Genomic DNA, 20,185 nt, shown 5'->3' on the forward strand with positions numbered 1-20,185 from the left:
CACAGTTGGGATGAGAACGCTTGAAATTTCCGTATACCTTATTGTTTAGTAGGTTTTGTGTTAAGTGTTTGTTGTACAATGTAACCAGGAAGAAAAATTTGGTGTCATGTTTTGGTTATGTGACAAAGGAAGGACTCGGTAATTGTTGTAGGAAATTATAGTTCTCCAACACTTAGGGCATCCAAATATAGTATAGTGGTGTGTGGTTCTTCCTATAGAATACACTAGATTTGACTGTGTTTGTATTAGTGTAGATATAATTCATTCAGAAAACATTGTTACCACTGCAGGTTTGTGATCACTTTTACATATATATGGAGTATGCTCATCCCAAATCTACTAATAAATATGTTTGTGACCATTTTGGAGCTATAACAGAATCTATAGTTCGCAATTTCACCTGACACATTCTCTCTGGGCTGGCTTACCTACATAGCACAAAGACAATTCACAGGTAACAATTGGTGCTTGACATGGAGGAGAGCATTAGAGTTAACTTCTTTGTTAATAGTTTATGATTACACTTAGCAGATTGCTAAAGTCCATATATATTGTTAATCTTGTAAAAAGGTGACAGTAAAATTATCAATGATGTTTTAGAATGTCATCCAAAAGTGCCATCCTTGCCAATAGGTTATCCACATAAATCCAGTCTTGTTTCACATTCGCTTCACCAATTCTGAAAGGCACTAAAAGCAACTTCACCACGAACACTATCCTTGGAAACTGCCTCTTTTCACTAGGCCCATAGATAGCAGTAGGACAAATCGCAGATGTTCACCATTTTTTTCCCTCTACAGCGCAAAATCTCATTTTAGAACAAAAATAATCCACTACCCAACTCTTTCATTTTTAACACAAATTTGAGACAAATTCTTAGCCTTTGATTTATTTTAATCCATCGGAGTTGGATGACAATCATTAATTATTGACATATCGCATGAAACAAAAATGTTGATATATTCATTATAGAATGGTGCATGTGGCACATATTTAGTGCCTGCAAGATCAGTCAATCACTCTTTTCTCCAAGGACAACAGTAGTGGTACACAATGCTTGTCCTCTAAAGAAAAGAAAACAATCAGCACAGATGTGTGTAATATGTACATCAAAGGTTACGAATTTGTGTCTCAATTACCAATATTTATTTATCTTCTTTTACTCTCCTTTTCTCTGCTCACTTAACTATCCAAACAGAATCTAAAACTTCTCCCACCTCACTTCACTTCAGTTCACATCACCTCTTCTCATTTCTCTCAATGTTGTTCAGATACTAACTACAGCTTGATTAAGGAGTAGACAATCAAAAACAAGACATTACATTACTCCAAATACATTTCAGGGCAGCGACGTGGAGATATTTTTCCCCCGGGGATGTAACTCCTATCAGAAGGCACAAATTTAACCAAGCAGCAAAAATATGAACAAATCAAATAGGGAATCCATATACAGAAATTTAACTAAAATCATCATATATTACAAAGTCAAATTCTTAGAACAACCTTCAGCAGTACCAAATATAAATCGCAAACACATCTCCAAGTACTAAGTGACAATAGGACGCATTATATATAAGTAGAAAATATGTAAATAATGTTTGACTTCACAAGAGAAGGAAAAATTATGTTTCAAATGCCAGTCACTGCAGAACATTAAAACTGAGACAAAACATTGCGAAATAATAATGCAGAAAAGATAATCAAGAACCAAAAGTAGAACCAATCACCCAATGCACAAGATTAATGTAACATTAAAGGAACTCCATAAAAAAAAGTGTACGTGTCAGACAAGAAGATAAGAATAAGGGAGACTCGTCGTCTGTAAGGGAGAGATGCACAAGGCACAAAAGACACTACTGAAATGGTGCTCAAAAGCTTGATTCGTCGTTTTTCTTCTTCTCCTTCTTCATTCACAAAACCAGGTGCAAGTAGATCTATGATTATGGAAAATTTAGTTTTATATTTGCTTATTTGTTCTATAGCTACAGGTAATGAGAAATTGAACAAGTTCTGGGAGGCAGAACTACCACCGAATTTTGACAGAAGTAGAATTGAGCAATTTATCCGCACTAAGTAAATTATCAACTGAAGCTTATGATTTATCAAATGAACTTGAAGACAACATTGGTTAATATCATCTTCTACTAATTATACTATGGATTTTACAGGTATGAAGAGAAAAGATGGGCTCCAAAGGGAGAAACAGAACCAGCTGCCAAAACTGCTGAAACGAACCATAACATTGACAAGTTCCCAGAAGGTGTCAAAGGTGGTGTCTCAAGAAAACCAAGGGCACTCTCTCTAGAGGATGAGATTTTTACTGAGCACATGTCTCAAATAACTCCTCCGGCAATGAAGTCCCAAAGGGTAATGGCAATAGTTGTTTATATGTTTTCCCTTTTTGCTTTAGTTAAAGAAAATGTTGACTTCAATTACCAGGAAAGATGTTTCATACTCCATCCCCATACATCAGATCCCTTGTCACCCTTTGATATGGATGATAAGGTAGGCCAATTTTTCCTTTAGTGTCAGTGAATAGCGATGAGAAGGGTCTAAATGTAAGGTCTTGTCAATATGTCTTCTTTTCATCTCCATCTTTAACTTGTCCTCATTTGATTTTCACACATATTTATTTCTACGTGTGTCCATGATTACACGGTTTGTTTGTTATTAGGCTTTGTTATCAATTGCTGGGGTATAGGGATATATTTCAAAGGTTCTAGGAGTACCAAAATTTGTAAGAAAGTTGGTATCTTTTAAGGCAAGACAAGCCCAATGCACACAAGAATTTGTGAAGGAAATCCTGCTTGAATGTTGGTATTTATCAACTAGCCAGTAATTCAGTACTATAAGGAGTATCAGTCAAAGCTAGCAAAGGTTGCTGGAACCAAACAATCAGCTTCCATCTAAGATGGCATAATTAAGTCATGCATGAAAATTTTCTGAGAAGTTGCGGTGGTATTGTGCACCAAAGATGGAAGGGAAGCTGTGATTTATGGATGGCCGTCCACAATTTATGGACGGCCGTCCAAATTTTTTCTTTAGTTTTGTAAAACCAAAATTGTGGACGGGCATCCCCTAATATTTTGGTTAAGGACAGGCGTCCCTTAGTTGCAGGTGCCTATCCAAAATGAATGGACGGCCGTCCATAACAGATGAACGAGCGTCCCTAAATGTTTTTAAATTTTTTAAAAAGAATTGAACGCCCGTCCAATATTTAGGGACAGCCGTCCATAACCTATGAACGTTGTCCCTATTTTTTATGAAAAAAAATTATTCCATTTTACTTATAGACGTGCGTCCTTTAAATGGGGACGACCGTCCGTAGTAAATGGACTCCCATTCATATATTATGGACGGGAGTCCATGTAAGTGAACGGCCGTCCATATTTGATGGACGGCAGTCCACAATTTGTGGACGGGAACCCCTTATTTGCGGGCGCCCGTCCAAAATGAATGGACGGCCGTCCATAACGGATGAACGGCCGTCCCTAAATGTTTTTTAATTTTTTTAAAAAGAATTGTTGATGGATGGGCGTCCATTAAAATATGAACGCCCATCCAATATTTAGGGAGAGCAGTCCATAACCTATGAATGGTCGTCCCTAATTTTTATAAAAAAAAATTATTTCATTTTATTTATGGACAGGCGTCCTCTAAATGGGGACGCGTGTCCGTAGTAAATGGACCTCCGTCCATATAATATGGACGAGAGTCCATGTAAGTGAACGACCATCCATATTTGATGGACGACTGTTCACTAGAAAAATATTTATTGTTTAATCACGCGTCTGGATTGCTGGTGTGAGTCAGGGAGACACGTAGACCGGTACACATTTTCGGTGCAAAAACCCCGGTGTCCATAGCTTTATTGTTACTTATAGTATCTGTAAGCTTTAAACTGTTTTATATAGTTTTTGATATATTCCAAAAAGAAAATAGGTGTATGTGTTAAGGGATCTAAGAGAAAGAATTTTACTCTGCCACATTCTTGTGCAAGGACAATGTGTTCGCATGTCTATCAGTTCAGAGACTCTCTTTACGAATTTTTTGTTTTTTTCTTTTGTGGTTTCATTACATTTATTTTAGGGGTTTGCATATTAAAGACCATATTCCTTATGCAGCGATCGACAGATTTGAACATGGTCATTGCTTCACCTCTACCACCATTGACAAAACTCAATACACCCGCAAGGAAGACAAATGGAGCATCTGAATTTTACAACTTGCTTTATGTCAGTAATGGGAACAAGGATCATTCTATTGTTCCTCCTTCACGCTGGGCGACTTTCGATTATAAGACAACTACTTGCATCAAACATGCAACGTTTTCTCTCCAATTCTTCAAACACCTTGATACTATAGTAGACACCGATGGAAGCACCATAAAATTTACGAAGTAATTTAGATTTATATAAGGAAAAAAAAAATCACCAAGCTTAAATGAAACTAACCCATGATAAAAAGCACATTTTATTCACGATATGTAATATTTCTGAGTTTTTTAGTGAATTTTTTTGGTTGCAGGAGCAGATTTGTCAAACTCAAGTCATGGAACTAATAGAGATATCCAACTAGCAATTGCAGTAGAAGTCACTAAGTTTACAAACTAATTGCATTGATATCAACAAGAATTGGTGACTTTGCACATCCTTTCAGGTCATAGTAAGTTGAACAATCTTTCAAGATTTCATTTCCAGGTTCTTTTTTTTCCAAAAACAAAGAAAATAGACAGCATAGTCATCATGTAACATTTTTGCAACAAATGTTTTCTTTATTATTGTACATTAATAAATAGAACACAACATCATTATTTACATTTTGTTAGGCTCTTCAATACCTTTTTAACTGCTGAGCAAACTTTTTGTTATGCCATTGGAATCAAGTTAAATTTATTCATTTTGATTCTTCTCGATTCATTGCTTGGATCTCTTGGGTTGTATAACATTATACTATACGAAATTATAGATCTAGTAATGGTTTGTGTTGAATAGTGAAAATTGATTTCGCCTGCTTGGATTTTTAATAATCTCGAGGGTTCTTAATAATTTTAGGGACGAATCATATTGTCTAATAACCGTGTATGTTTAATATTTAATCGACCACACCAGAGGTGAATGAAATAAACCATAAAAATATTCATATACGGTTTTCGTGATACATTTCAATTATATTTTGAGTTGACACTTCAGCCAAGTATGTCCCAAAGCATTTTATATAATTCTTGAAATTCTTTGTTATGTTAAGGAAGTTTTACATATTGACCATCTATTAATCATAGTATCGACAATTGAAGATTGATAAAACTATTGATACAAGAATTTAACTATTTTTTAATGAGTTGAAAATCGACCCAAATCAGTGATTCAAGAAATCAATTCACATATTAACAAAATTTTCAACAAGGTCCATTGTGTTTGCCAGTTTCTTAGAAACTTAAAACTTCTGAAAGTGTTAGTTGAAATATTTAACAATTTATTAATTATTAAAGATAAAATATATAAATATATCTAAAGAATTTGAGTAAAACCTTTGCTAAAGGGGCATTTAAATGAAACAAAAATGTCTATTTCCCTAAGGTTATCTTAAAATTTCCTTCAGATTAAACAGAAAATGACAGATATTGTAAAAGAAGCTGTCAAAATGTTTTGTTTACCTCTTGTAGACCGTCAAAAAATCCTGAATTTATAACTGAAACAAGCATTTATACTAATTAGAGGAATTCGAAATCAGATGTCACTTGATGTTTAAGTAACAAAAATATCATAAATAATGATCAAAGACATCAACACTTATGATTGAAGGACTCTACATATAAAGACAATGGAAACTTATAAAGGTGAAGACAATGGACACTTACGATCAGGTCATAGGGTGTCAAAAAAGATTTCACAAATCTGTTAAGAGCAAACTGATTTCCTGTTTGTTTAACAAAGTGTTATATGTAAACATTATTTGTTTAATTCCCTGTGAAATCATTTCCTTGTTAAGACTGATAGCATTCTCTAATTTCCAAACCTCTTTGGATCATCAATTCCAACAACCAATTTGCTTCCCCTCCTTGCAAAATAAACTTATCATTGTATTATGTCAGTAAATTAGGCTGCAAACCTTGATCTGCCATCCCAACAAACAAGCCTTTAGCCTCCTCCAAATTTCCCACAAAACACCAACCATAAATTAGAGAGTTAAAAACAACCACATCTGCCTCAATTCTCTTCCCCTTCATTTCCAAAAACAATTCTTTTGCCTTATCAACCAACCTATCTTTGCAAAGACCATCTATAATACTATCATAAGAAACAATATCAGGCTTACAGATAAATTGACAAAATTTAAATATGAATGTCAGTTTAATTGTAGCAACTATAAGGACTAACTAGTAATTTAAAAAATCTAATGGATTTTCATTGATTTAAAACATTATTTTTAATAAAAAATTAGAGGGACAAATTTGATATATAGTTAAGGGCATATTAATAATTTCATATTTAAAGATGGGTATGTTGATAATTGACTTCATTGACATGATATAAAATAATAATAAAATTATTAAGTCAAATAATAAATGGTGTTTTTATCTTTACAGTCAATTGTTAAATATAGAATTTCCTAACAAAACATCGTGGGTGGGAACGGGCCGTTCTCCCAATTTAAACAAATGAAAAAGAGAGGAATTAAGCTCTGACGCTCATTTTGAATTTTTCTATTAAGCCCCGACCTATTTTCAATTTTAATTAAGATAAAAAATATATAAAGAGGAAAGATGAAAGATGAAACCCTACCTTAAAAAGACTAAGCCAGTTTGAAGTTTGTTTGAACCCCAGATAATCCACAAGGCACAAACGGCGCTACTGAAATGGTGCTCAAAAGCTTGATTCGTCGTTTTTCTTCTTCTCCTTCTTCATTCACAAAACCAGGTCAAGTGACTACAACCATACCACAAGATTTAGTACTTAAAGTAACCCAGCTTGAGAAATTCCTCCAAAATGATTGTAAAGAAGGTAATGTCACTCTTGATGAAGCACGATATTTCTTTGAATACATGATTCATTTGCAACCAAAACCACCAATTTCATCATTCAACCAGTTGTTTGGAGCACTGGCTAAGAAAAAGTTTTATGAAGACGTTATTTTGCTTTACAAGCGAGTGGATTCAATGGGGTTGTTGCCAGATCTTTATACTTTGAATATTTTGATTAATTGCTTTTGTAATGTGGGTCGAGTTTGTGATGGTTTTGTTGTTTTGGGGAGGATTTTGAGGCGGGGTTTTAACTCAGATGCTGTGACTTTTAATTCTTTGATTAAAGGTTTGTGTTTAGAGAATAGGGGTACGGAGGCTATGGAGTTTCTGAAGAAAACGGTTGTGTTTGGGGTTAGGCCTAACGTGATTACATATGGGACCTTGATTAACGGGTTGTGTAGAACGGGTAATACCAGCATTGCATTTAGGATACACGAAGAGATGATGGATCAAGGTTTTCAGCCTAATGTGGTGACGTTTAGTACAATGATAAATGGGCTTTGCAACGAGGGGAAGATGGAGGAAGCTAATGGATTGTTAGAATTGATGAGTCAAAGAGGTTTGCAGCCTAATGTGTTGACGTATAATACAATGATAAGTGGGCTTTTCAAGGAGGGAAAGATAGAAGAAGCTAATGGGTATTTGGGATTAATGATTCAAAGGGGTTTGCAGCCTGATGTTTTGACGTATAATACAATGATAAGTGGGCTTTGCAAGGAGGGGAAGATGGAGGAAGCTAATGGATTGTTAGAATTGATGATTCAAAGAGGTTTGCAGCCTAATGCGTTGACGTATAATACAATGATAAGTGGGATTTGCAAGGAGGGGAAGATGGAGGAAGCTATTGGGTATTTTGAGTTAATCATTCAAAGGGGTTTGCAGCCTGATGTGGTGACATATAATTCACTGATAAGTGGGCTTTGCAAGGAGGGGAAGATGGAGGCAGCCAATGGATTGTTTTGTTAGAATTGATGATTCAAAGAGGTTTGCAGCCTGATGTGGTGACGTTTACTACAATGATGAGTGGGCTTTGCAAGGAGGGAAAGATAGAAGAAGCTAATGGGTATTTGGAATTAATGATTCAAAGAGGTTTGCAGCCTGATGTTTTGACGTATAATACAATGATAAGTGGGCTTTGCAAGGAGGGGAAGATGGATGAAGCTAATGGATTTTTAGAATTAATGATTCAAAGAGGTTTGCAACCAAACATAGTTACTTATAACACTTTGATTGATGGTTATTGCTTGCTGCATAGATTTAATGATGCAAAGGAGCTGCTAATCTCTATGGAGAGTAAGGGTTGTAAGCCTGATGGTTTTGTTGTTTTTGGGAGGATTTTGAGGCGGGGTTTAAGACCAGATGTTGTGACTTTCACTTCTTTGATTAAAGTATTGTGTTTAGAGAAAAGGAGTTTGGAGGCTATGGAGTTATTCAAGAAAATGGCTGTGTTTGGGGTCAGGCCTGACACGATTACATATTGGACATTGATTAAGGGGTTGTGTCAGACAGGGAACACTAGTGTTGCACTTAGATTGCATGAAGAAATGGTTGCTGGTAATGGTGAAGGGGGTGTTATCTGTAAGCCTGATATTGTTTCTTATGGTAGTATTATAGATGGTCTTTGCAAAGATGGGTTGGTTGATAAGGCAAAAGAATTGTTTTTGGAAATGAAGGGGAAGAGAATTAAGCCAGATGTTGTTGTTTTTAACTCTCTAATTTATGGTTGGTGTTTTGTGGGAAATTTGGAGGAGGCTAAAGGCTTGTTTGTTGAGATGGCAGATCAAGGTTTGCAGCCTAATTTACTGACGTATAATACAATGATAACTGGGTTTTGCAAGGAGGGGAAGATAGAGGAAGCTGATTGGTTGTTGGAATTGATGATCCAAAGAGGTTTGGGAATCAGAGAATGCTATGAGTCTTTGCAAGGAAATGATTTCAAAGGGACTTAAACAAACAGTGTTTACATATAACACTTCCATAGCCGAGACAATGATACATAATGCTATAATGCAGGTTGTGATCATAAGTTTGCACACAATGTGCCTTATAATAAAGAGAATGCTACAGACTCTGCATCAAACCTGCTTATTCGAGCTTGACCTTGACCTTAACTCGGGCTCGGGATTGGTTTGAACAACACTAGCTTGAGGCCAAGCTTGAGCTTGGGTAGGCCGATCTTTAGCTGAGCTCAAGCTCACCTTTTATCTGTCAAGCTCAAGCTCGACACTGTTGCATCTGAGCCGAGCTCAAGCCATCCAATACTTGGCTCAGCTCGATTACACCTTTATCTGTCATTTGCTGTTTAATCTGAAGGAATTTTTAAGATAATCTTTGAGAAAATAGAAATTTTTGTTTCATTTAAATGCTGGTTTATCAAAGGTTTTACTCAAAAGCATGCTAGCTAGATCTTCATCATATAAAGATTAATTTTCTTTTATGGAGCTTGTCTAAAACCTAGTTGCCTGACTGTGTTTTACTTAATTAGTGGATACTGCAGTCCTTTTACAGTGCATGTTTAGACCTAATTGTTTCAGTGGCATCATTTGTTTTCTAAAATTTTTAATGGTGATTATATACTTTAGTAGGTTTGATTGAAATGTTGCATGCCATACTCTTCAATCTTTGAGAAAATAGAAATTTTTGTTTCATTTAAATGCTGGCTTAAAATTGACAGCCTACAAACTACTGTCTAATAATCTCAAATAAGCCGAAATAAAATCACGCATTCAATACGTCACAAATTATACAACACTAGTACACAGTTTCAAATCAGATACCCACGTCTACCCTCAGCAGTCTAAATAATCCCAACTAAGCCGATAAACAATCAGATATTCAATCACAAAAAATATTTAATGGATCTCGGATTAGTTAAGGAACTTGCAAACTGGTCCGGATACCCCGGTATATTATATATATATTCAACCCATCGTAGGAGTTAAATTGAACAACTAATTGGACCATGTTAAAGGTAAAGGTGGCTCAACCCTAAGACTGACACCCAACTCAAAGTCATCCGGAGACCCATTTTGTGAGTTCAATTTTCAATAGATTCAGCCGGGTTGTACGTAATTAAATTAACCTAATTCAAGATTTCTGAGTCCAATTTAAAAGTGAGCAAATTTGAAAACAGAGAAAAGTTCGTTCATTTGAGTTCATAAACAGAAAAATAAATAAATTCAAGATTTGTTGCAAACCCATTTCATTAAATTTATATAAGATTGTGTTTTAGAATCAAAAACATATAAAATACGCCGAAACAACAAAACCCAAAACAAAAAGTACAAAATAAATAAATAAATAAAGGCAAAAAAGAGAAGCAAAATCGGAAGATGGTGTAAACCTAAAGGGGGGGTTTGGTTGGAGGTAATGGAAGATTACTGGGGTTATATCATTTTATATTACTTGATTATCATGTTTGGTTGTCAAATAATATAAGATTCCGGTAATCTTGCATTACCTATAGTTGTTATTATTTGTAATACTGGAGGTAATCTGATTACCTCTATTCTCTTAGGTATTTCAAGATTACCAAAGTAATTTTATTTTTGTTACAACTCTATCCGTTATTAATAAAAATTTTGGATAATAATGCCCCTATTTTAAAATAAATTTTCATTAATATACCAGTTCAATTTTACCCTTGTTTTAATTAAATTTTTAGATAATAATGCCCTTATATTTAAAACAAATTACAGACCACCACTGCCACCTAGCCATCACCGTCGACAGCGGGCCAACCACCACGGACCGCCACCGAAAATTCGTCGGAGTCCCTAAAAAAGACCGAGATTTAATGGGAGGCTTCGATATGGCCATATTGATGGCAAAAAACGGCCATATCAAGCCAGATCTAACCGGAAACAGCCATATTGGAGCCTCATGGTCACGGTAAGCTACTTACGACGACTTTTAGAGACTTCCGACGTCGTTTGCGGTGGCAGTAGGGGGTGGGGGTGATTTCATCATAAATTAAAGTTTTATATAAGCGGGGGTGTTTTAGCTAAATCTGAAATATTGGGAGTTAAAAAAATTAAAAAATTATTCAAAAATTAATAATAAAAATAATAATATATTAATATTTGAAAAGGGAACAATTTAGTAATTTAAATAACATACCCACAAATTTATTCTCCCTAACCAAACAGATTAATATAATATACCCACTAACTAACCAAACATATTTTTCTAAAGATTCTCAGATAATATAAGATTCTCTGAACCAAACGCCCAAAGAATATATGGTGTTACCTAAGAGAACACTAACTTTCGAGAGAGGGAAAAAGGGAAGAAGTGAGGGGCGGAGGAAAGAGAAGCTGAGGAGTTTCTGACGTATCTGTTGGAGATATCGAGATCAGTAGAGGAGAACGATGAGGAGGAGGAGAATCTGGATCCAGATGAGCGATGGAAGGCAGCCTGGAGGTGAGACACCCATAGCTACAGGGACAAAGCCTTCAAACCTCAAAGGTCTCAACCAAGATTTAAACAAAATAATCATGCTCCCACGCCCACAGTTGAAAACATTGAGATTATCGCAATACATGACATAACACCAATAGGTGTTTGTTAGATAGACTTAAGCTTACTTGCAAGCCTGAACAGGAACAAGTTTCATAAAGGTGGAGATGCCTTGAATCATTAAAGCCCTGGCTTTAAGAACTTCCACTGCAACAAGGACCATGCCTCCAACCAGATAGTCCTTGGCGCGATTTTCAATTCTCTTAAGAATCATGGGTCTCAGCTTCTTCAAGTCGAATTTAGAAATGTAAAAACGAAGCCCACCCCAACTCTCTCAAAACATTTATCCATAAATATGATTTCTTCCTCAAAGCCATCATAATAAATAAAATTGCCTATTACCAATCTATAAGATTTAACACCTTTTATAGGTAATACATAGGAATTATTACTAATAGTATTCATATCTCCTATGATAATAGGATTTGCAAATAATGATCGTTAAATTTACCTTTTTCATATACCAGATTTGTCATAAGCAACTTGAACAATTTTGAAATTAACATTGGTAATGCTTCATCGTATTCAAGATTATTCATTTATTTTATCAGTGGATAACAAATACATTCAAGTGAATTCATTTTACTTCCGTTCCGACGACTGTCGATAGTAGCGACAGTGGCTTGGGTGGGTGAGAGTGATTTTGTCATAAATTAAACTTTTATATGGTTGCAATGTTTTATTAAAATTTCAATTGTCGGGCATTAAAAGAAATGATTAAAAAATAATATTATATTAATATTTAGAAAGGAAGACAATTTAATAATTTATATAACATTCCCACCAGTTTATCCTAACCTAACCAATATAACATACTTATCAATTTATATTGATGGCCGAAAATGGTCATATCTAAGTAGATCTAGTAAAAAATAACCAGATCTATTTTGACCAGATCCATGGCCTTTATCAGCCATATTTGGATGAAATATGACCATTAATAGCCAGATCTATTATGGTCAAAATAGATCTAACTGTTAATGGCCAAATCTACTCCGATATGGCATTTTCGACCATCAATATGGCTTGAAAAGACCATATTGAAGCCTCTCAGTGTCTCTCGACTACTCACGACGACTCCAGACGACTTCCGACGGCAAATGGCGAGGCGGACAATGGCTTGGAGTGGTGGGAGTGATTTTCTTATAAATTAAAGTTTTATATAAGTGAGGGCGTTTTAGCTAAATTTGAAATGTTGGGGATTATTAAAAATTAATATTGATGTTGCGTTCTATTTATTAATGTACAATAATAAAGAAAACATTTTGCTGCAAAAATGTTACATGACGATTGTGTTTCTGTTTTCTTTGTATTTGGAAAACAAAAGAATCTGGAAATGAAATCTTGAAAGATTGTCCAGCTTACTATGATCTGAAAGGATGCGCAAAGTCACCAATTCTCGTTGCTATCAATGCAATTTTCACTCAGTTTGTAAACTTAGCGACTTCTATTGCAACTACTAGTTGGATATCTCTATTAGTTCCATGGCCTGAGTCTGACAAATTTGCTCCTGCAACCACAAAATTCACTGAAGAAATTAGAAATATTACATATTGTGATAAAGTGTCTTTTATCGCCAGTTAGTTCCATTTAAGCTTGGTGATTATTTTTTTCCTTCTGTCAACCTAGATTGGGCCTTGGAGGAGGGCCCAATCTAGGGACCGGTCCCTCCATGGGCCTGGTCCGAGTTTGGGACTAGGCCTCCTAGGATTGGTTTTTTGGGCCAGTTTTTTGGAACCGGTCCCAAATGCCCAGGTCTACTCTTGCCTCGTGTCCGTTTGCGAGGTATATAAAGTAAGAGAAAGATAGTTGATGCCAATATTCAGGCAAGATTTCCTTCACAAATTCTTGTGTGCATTGGGCATACCAGTGGACATGTCTTGCCTTAAAAGATAACAACTTTCTTACAAATTTTGGTACTCCTAGAACCTTTGAAATATATCCCTATACCCCAGCAATTGATAAACAACCGTGTAAATCATGTAATAAAATGAGGATAGGTTAAAGATGGAGAAGAAAAGAAGACGTATTGACAAGACCTTACATTTAGACCCTTCTCATCACTGACACTAAAGGAAAAATTGGCCTAACTTATCATCTATATCAAAGGGTAACAAGGGATCTGATGTATGGAGATGGAGTATCAAACATCTTTCCTGGTAATTGAAGTAAACATTTTCTTTAACTAAAGCAAAAAGGGAAAACATATAAACAACTATTGCCATTACCCTTGGAACTTCATTGCTGGAGGAGTTATTTGAGACATGTGCTTAGTAAAAATCTCATCCTCAAGAGAAAGTGCCCTTGGTTTTCTTGAAACACCACCTTTGACACCTTCTGGGAACTTGTTAATGTTACGGTTTGTTTCAGCAGGTTTTGCAGCTGGTTCTGTTTCACCCTTTGGAGACCATTTTTCTCTTCATACCTGTAAAATCCATAGTATAATTAGTAGTAGATGATATTAACCAATCGTGTCCTCAAGTTTATTTGATAAATCATAAGCTTCAGTTGATAATTTGGTGCGGATAAATTTCTCAATTCTACTTCTGTCAAAATTTGATGGTAGTTCTGCCTCCCAGAACTTGTTCGACTTCTCATTACCTACAGCTATGGAACAAATAAGCAAATAAAACTCTTATTAATATGGGAAAATGTAATCAATGGCCAACAAACTTAGATTATTTGTAAAACAGGAAAATCGAAAAAGATAAAAAAATCACAACGAGTACTAAATTATCAATAAACTTATTCTAATACAAAGCAGTTTCTTTAGCCACAATATTTAACAGAAACAACAATAACTGTCATATTGTTGTAACAAGATATGCTTGATAGATCCGCATATTACTATATTAGTCAGTCCAACCATGGATTCTTGATGGTCTAGGGGGATGCTCATTTGGTTCAATGCAAAAATCCATAGAAACATAAACTTGCATTGAATCAAAGGAATTTATCATGTTGTGTCCTACATGGGGTGCTTTAACTCAGATTAAACCACTTGGTTTCTTACACTGCATACAAGTCAGGAGGGCAACAGGGTGGGCCGAGGCCAGATGTCCCATTCCCCGTCCATGTCCTGTCCCCACTACAGGGATGACGGGAAATTCCTGTCCCTGCCCCGAACTAAGGGAAAAAATCCTAGAATTGTGGGGATTTCCCCCCCACCTCATTCCCCGCACAAACTACAGACATCAGGCCCTGAACCACTAGCAAACATGAAGCAAAGTGGCTGCATTTCCAGGACAAGAAACTGCCAAGACCCACCAATACTACACAACACCGAACACGCTGCAAGAATCTCCCAGACCTCCACCAAATGCAGAGACATGCTGCAACTCTGGAGAAACCTTCATCCCTCCAAAACTTCCTTGCAAACAAAAAAGTGCTAAAATCTGCTGCAGCAATTCCAAACAGAAAAAGCACTGTAGAAACAGCAAACACAACCAGCCAACCCAGAACAACATGCAACATCCCCAGGCAAGCACAAAAAATTGCAAACTGCTGCTGCTGCAAACTCCCTGAATCTACAAACACTGCACCAATCTAGCTGCACCTCCGAACAAGGCCGCCACTTCTCAAAAACACTAGTACACAGTTTCAATCAAATGCACACACCTACAAACAACTGTCTAATACCAAATAAGCCGAAATAAAATCACACATTCAATATCTCACAAATTATACATGGTGTACAACACTAGTACACAGTTTCAAATCAGATGCCCACGTCTACCCTCAACTGTCTAAATAATCCCAACTAAGCCGACAAACAATCAGATTTTCAATTACAAAAAATATTTAATGGACTCTGGGGATTAGTTGAGGAATGCACAAGCTGGCTCGGACTCTCCGGTTACTAACATATATATATTCAACCCATTGTAGGAGTTAAATTGAAGAACTGATTGGACCGTGTTAAAGGTAAAGGTGGCTCAACCCTAACACTGAAAAGGCCACGCTATACAGCTTGAAAACTTTTAACACCCAACTCAAAATCATCCTGAGACCCATTTTGTGAGTTCAGTTTTCAATAGATTCAGCTGGGTTGTACGTAATTAAATTAACCTAATTCAAGATTTCTTGAGTTCAATTTAAAAGTGAGCAAATTTGAACAAAGAAAAGTTCGTTCGTTTGAGTTCATAAACAGGAAAATAAATAAATTCAAGAATTGATGCAAACCCATTTCATTAATTTTATATCAGATTGTGTTTTAGAATCAAAAACATATAAAATACGCCGAAACAACAAAACCCAAAACAAAAACACAAAAAGTAAAAAATAAATAAAGGCAGAAAATAGAAGAAAAATTGGAAGATGGTGTAAGCCTAAAGAGTATTGGAGTGTTACCTGAGAGAGCACTAACTTTCGAGAAAGGGAAAAAGGGAAGAAGAGAGAGGCGGAGGAAAGAGAAGCTAAGGAGGAGTTTCTGACGTAGCTGTTGGAGATATCGAGATCTGACGAGAAGAAACTGAAGCAGTAGAGGGGGACGATGAGGAGGAGGAGAATCTGGATCCAGATGAGCGATGGAAGTCAGCCTGGAGGTGAGACACCCATAGCTACATGTACAAAGCCTTTAAACCTCGAAGGTCTCAACCAAGAGTTAAACAAAACAATCATGGTCCCGCACCCACAGTTGAAAACATTGAGATTATCGCAATGCATGACATAACATGAAGAGTTGTTCGTTAGATAGACTTAAGCTTACTTGCAAGCCTGAACAGGAACAAGTTTCATAAAGGTGGAGATGCCTTGAATCATCAAAGCTCTGGCTTTAAGAACTTCCACTGCAACAGGGACCATGCCTCCAACCGGATAGTCCTTGGCGCGATTTTCAATTCCCTTAAGAATCATGGGTCTCAGCTTCTTCAAGTCGAATTTAGAACTATAAAAACGAAGCCCACCCCAACTCTCCCAAAACATTTATCCATAAATATGATTTCTCACTCAAAGCCATCATAATAAATCTAACCTTGTGAATATTGCCTATTACCAATCTCTAAGATTTAACACCTTTGGTAGGTAATACATAGGAATTATTACTAATAGTATACTAATGATGCTCTTTATTTTAAAGAGTTTAGCATTATCGTTGGTTTTTAAATATAAAGAATAAATTTTTTATTCAAAACTAATATACTCTTTAAATTTTAAGAGAGAGAATATGTTTTTTAAAGAAAAAACTTAATAGAATAGATATATTATAAATAAAATTCATAGAAACTTGCAATTTATTATTTAAAATTAGGATAGAGAGTGAAATTTGACTATCTAAATGTGAAGAGTCAAACTCACTCTTTAATTTATATTTAAAGAATAAATAGTCTGTTGAACTTTTATTTCTATGGATAAAAGTTGGATTATATAAAGAGTTATTTGGAGATGCTCTAATAGGATTTGCAAATAATGATCGTTAAATTTACTTTTTTCATATACCAGGTTTGTCAAGAGCAACTGGAACAACTTTGAAATGAAGAATGGTAATGCTTTATCGTATTCAAGATTATTCATTTATTTTATCAGTGGATAACGAATACATTCAAGTGTATTCATGTTACTAACGAATACATTCAGGTGTATTCATTTTACTTTCGTCCGTCCATGACACGTACAAACAAAATAATGATTTATTGTATCTTTGACGGTATATTTACAAACTTAGTGTATTACTTGATTAGTATGAATGAATAAAAAAAAAACTATAATATGCTTTTAAACAAATCAATTATTTTGTACCCACATTTTTATAAATTACTTTATTAAAATTTAAAATTTTCCATGCATTTTTACATCCTTTTCAACATTTGCTATTTGGTTGGGGTTAACTCTTGTTATTGAGATAATGTCATCTTATATTACTTAGATTATCACGTTTGGTTGTCAAGCAATATAAAATTCCGATAATCTTCTAAAACCAAATCTTATTACTTAGATTACCACGTTTGGTTGTCAAGCAATATAAGATTTCGGTAATCTTCTAAAACCAATAATAATTACTGTTGATTATATAAGTGGTTATCTGATTACCTATATTTTCTTAGGTATTTTATGATTAAATGATAAGATTAATTTTCTTATAATTTATCCCTTATTAATAGAATTTTTAGACAAAAATGCTCTTATTTTGAAATTAATTTACATGAACCTGCCATTACAATTTTACTCTTAATTAATTAAGTTTTTGGACAATAATGCCCTTATATTTAAAACAAATTATAGGCCACCTAAGACGACTGCTGCCTGCTAGGCAACCACCGCCGGTTGCAGGCAGTCGTCAAAATGCGCATGATTGGCCAGATATGGCCTGTCATGCATTGATCTGGCTGTTTTCAGCTAGGTCAATGGATTTAGCAATTAGCGGCTAGATTTTTGGCCCACGACGCTGGAATGGATCTGATCTGGCTAGAAATGGCGAGAATTCTGGCCAGATCCACGGCCAGATTGGCGTACGGCTGGCTAGATTCGGTCGATCATGCATCGTTTTGATGATTGCCGATAGTAGCAACAGTGGCTTGGGTGGGTGGGGGTGATTTTGTCATAAATTAAACTTTTATACGGTTGCAATATTTTATCAAAATTTCAAATGTAATGCGTTAAAAGAAATGATTAAAAAAATAATAAAAATGATATTATATTAATATTTAAAAAAGAAAGCAATTTAGTAATCTATATAACATTCCCACCAGTTTATTCCAACCTAACAAATATAACATACCTATCAATTTATTCCGACCTAACTAAACACATTTTCTTAAACATTTACAATAATCTTTAGGGGGCATTTGGTTGGAGGTTATATGTGATTACTGAGGTTATCTCATCTTATATTACTTGATAACCACGTTTGGTTGTCAAGTAATATAAGACTCTAATAATCTTCTAATACCAATAGTTGTTATTGTTGGTAATATTGGAGATAATCTGATAACCTCTATTTTCTTAGGTATTGTAAGACTACCAAGGTAATCTTATTTTTGTTATGATTCTATCCCTTATTAATAAAATTTTAGGACAATAATACCTTTATTTTTAAATTAATTTACATGAATTTGACTTTTACTATTTAATCCCAATTAATTAACTTTTTGGGCAAAATTACCCTTGAATTCAAAACTAATTGCAGCCCACCCAACCCACCACCCTTACCCACCTGCTGCCAGCCAAACCACCGTCGGTCGCGCTTTAGAAATCACCGTGAGTAGCCCATTGTCACCGGGAGGCTCTAATATGGCCGTTTCTAACCATATTGATGGCAAAAAATGTCCATATCGGAGTAGATTTGGCTGGAAATGGCTAGATCTATTCTGGCCAGATCCATAGCCTTTATTGGCCATATCTGGATGAAATATGACATTAATGGCCAAATCTATTCCGACCTGTGAATGGCTAGATCTACTCTGATATGACATTTTCGACCATCAATATGGCTTGAAACGATCATATCGGAGCCTCCCAGTGTCTCTCGGCTACTCACAGCGACTCCACATGACTTCCGGCAGCAAATGGTAGTGGCAAGCAATGGCTTGGGGTGGTAGGGGTGATTTTGTTATAAATTAAAGTTTTATATAAGCGGGGGTGCTTTATCTAAATTTGAAATGTTGGGGGTTATAAAAAATTATTCAAAAATTAATGATAAAAATAATATTATATTAATAGTTAAAAAGAGGGCAATTTAGTAATTTAAATAACATATTCACAAATTTATTTCTCCCAACCAAACATATTAGTATAACATACCTACTAATTTATTCCAACTAACCAAACATATTTTCCTAAAGATTCCTAGTAATTTTTAAGGTAATTTAACTTTTTAGTAATCTACTATTCTCAGTAATCCAACATTCCTTGAACCAAACGCACCCTCAAGGTAATATATCATTTTATTAATATAACATTCTCAGTAATACAACATTCCCTAAACCAAACGCACTCACCTATTTTCTTCTAAGGTGTAAATGATATTAATAAAAAAAAATTAATCATATATATAAACTAATAAGAGAAATGTTAGATGTACAAAGACTATTTTTCAACCGATAAAGATTAAAGAGTGATGACCAAACACACTCACTTATTTTCTTCTAAGGTGTAAATGAAGGGGATTTGCATGAAGGGGAAGATGGAAGAAGAAGTGGGGTGCGTTTTGGGTTGTGCGAAAGCGTGAAAAGATGTAGAGAAAGAAGAAGCAGAGGAAGACATAGAAGAAGCCATTGGTTATGAGCTTTGAAACAACGTCGAGTGAGTTACAGAAGGTTATGGAAGATGAGAAGTTAGGCAACATGCGTGGGCAGTCTTCTCTCCTCTCACGTGATGAAGACTTTTTACTATGAACTTTGAGCGTGTCTCTCGTGAGAGAAGACTCTTTAATAACAATGGCCATGCCTCCTACGAGTCAGGATGGGTTTCTGTTCCATTTTGTCACCCTTCTACTTTCCAAACCTTAGCACTTGAACCTTAACTCAAGAAGTAGATAATAGACGATTTAACCGTGTTTTCTAATGGCAAAGTGTTTTACCACAATGTTGGACGCGCTTGGAAACGTGGTTATTTGCTTTATGGGGTGCCAGGATCTGGAAAATCAAGTTTAATTGCTGCCATGGCTAACTACCTTTGCTGTGACGTATATGATCTTGAGCTCACTAA

General features: G+C 35.3%; 2 protein-coding genes and 1 long non-coding RNA gene across 4 annotated transcripts; 2 read left to right on the forward strand and 1 right to left on the reverse strand.

Moving 5' to 3' along the window:
* Positions 1-6,859: 6,859 nt before the first annotated feature.
* LOC116140982 (pentatricopeptide repeat-containing protein At1g12300, mitochondrial-like) lies at positions 6,860-7,990 on the forward strand. The gene is made up of 2 exons (XM_031426548.1): positions 6,860-7,495; positions 7,847-7,990. The coding sequence occupies exons 1-2, from the start codon at positions 6,860-6,862 to the stop codon at positions 7,988-7,990; spliced, it is 780 nt and encodes a 259-aa protein (XP_031282408.1).
* A 4-nt stretch (positions 7,991-7,994) lies between these two features.
* On the forward strand, positions 7,995-8,993 carry LOC116141032 (pentatricopeptide repeat-containing protein At1g62670, mitochondrial-like). The gene has a single exon (XM_031426594.1). It carries the CDS (start codon positions 7,996-7,998, stop codon positions 8,971-8,973), a length of 978 nt encoding a protein of 325 aa, XP_031282454.1. The 5' UTR covers position 7,995; the 3' UTR covers positions 8,974-8,993.
* A 3,837-nt stretch (positions 8,994-12,830) lies between these two features.
* LOC116141034 lies at positions 12,831-16,397 on the reverse strand. Of its 2 annotated transcripts, none has more exons than XR_004129724.1 (3): positions 15,893-16,397; positions 13,771-14,149; positions 12,831-13,052 (listed from the first exon to the last, which is right to left on the reverse strand). It is a non-coding gene; the product is annotated as an uncharacterized LOC116141034 (long non-coding RNA). The 2 variants fall into 2 exon arrangements; XR_004129723.1 differs by having other exon boundaries at positions 12,832-13,052; positions 13,771-14,143.
* Between the last annotated feature and the right edge of the window lie 3,788 nt (positions 16,398-20,185).

The sequence above is a fragment of the Pistacia vera genome, unplaced genomic scaffold (assembly GCF_008641045.1).
Source record: "Pistacia vera cultivar Batoury unplaced genomic scaffold, PisVer_v2 Contig39, whole genome shotgun sequence".
Classification (NCBI taxonomy): Eukaryota; Viridiplantae; Streptophyta; class Magnoliopsida; order Sapindales; family Anacardiaceae; genus Pistacia; species Pistacia vera.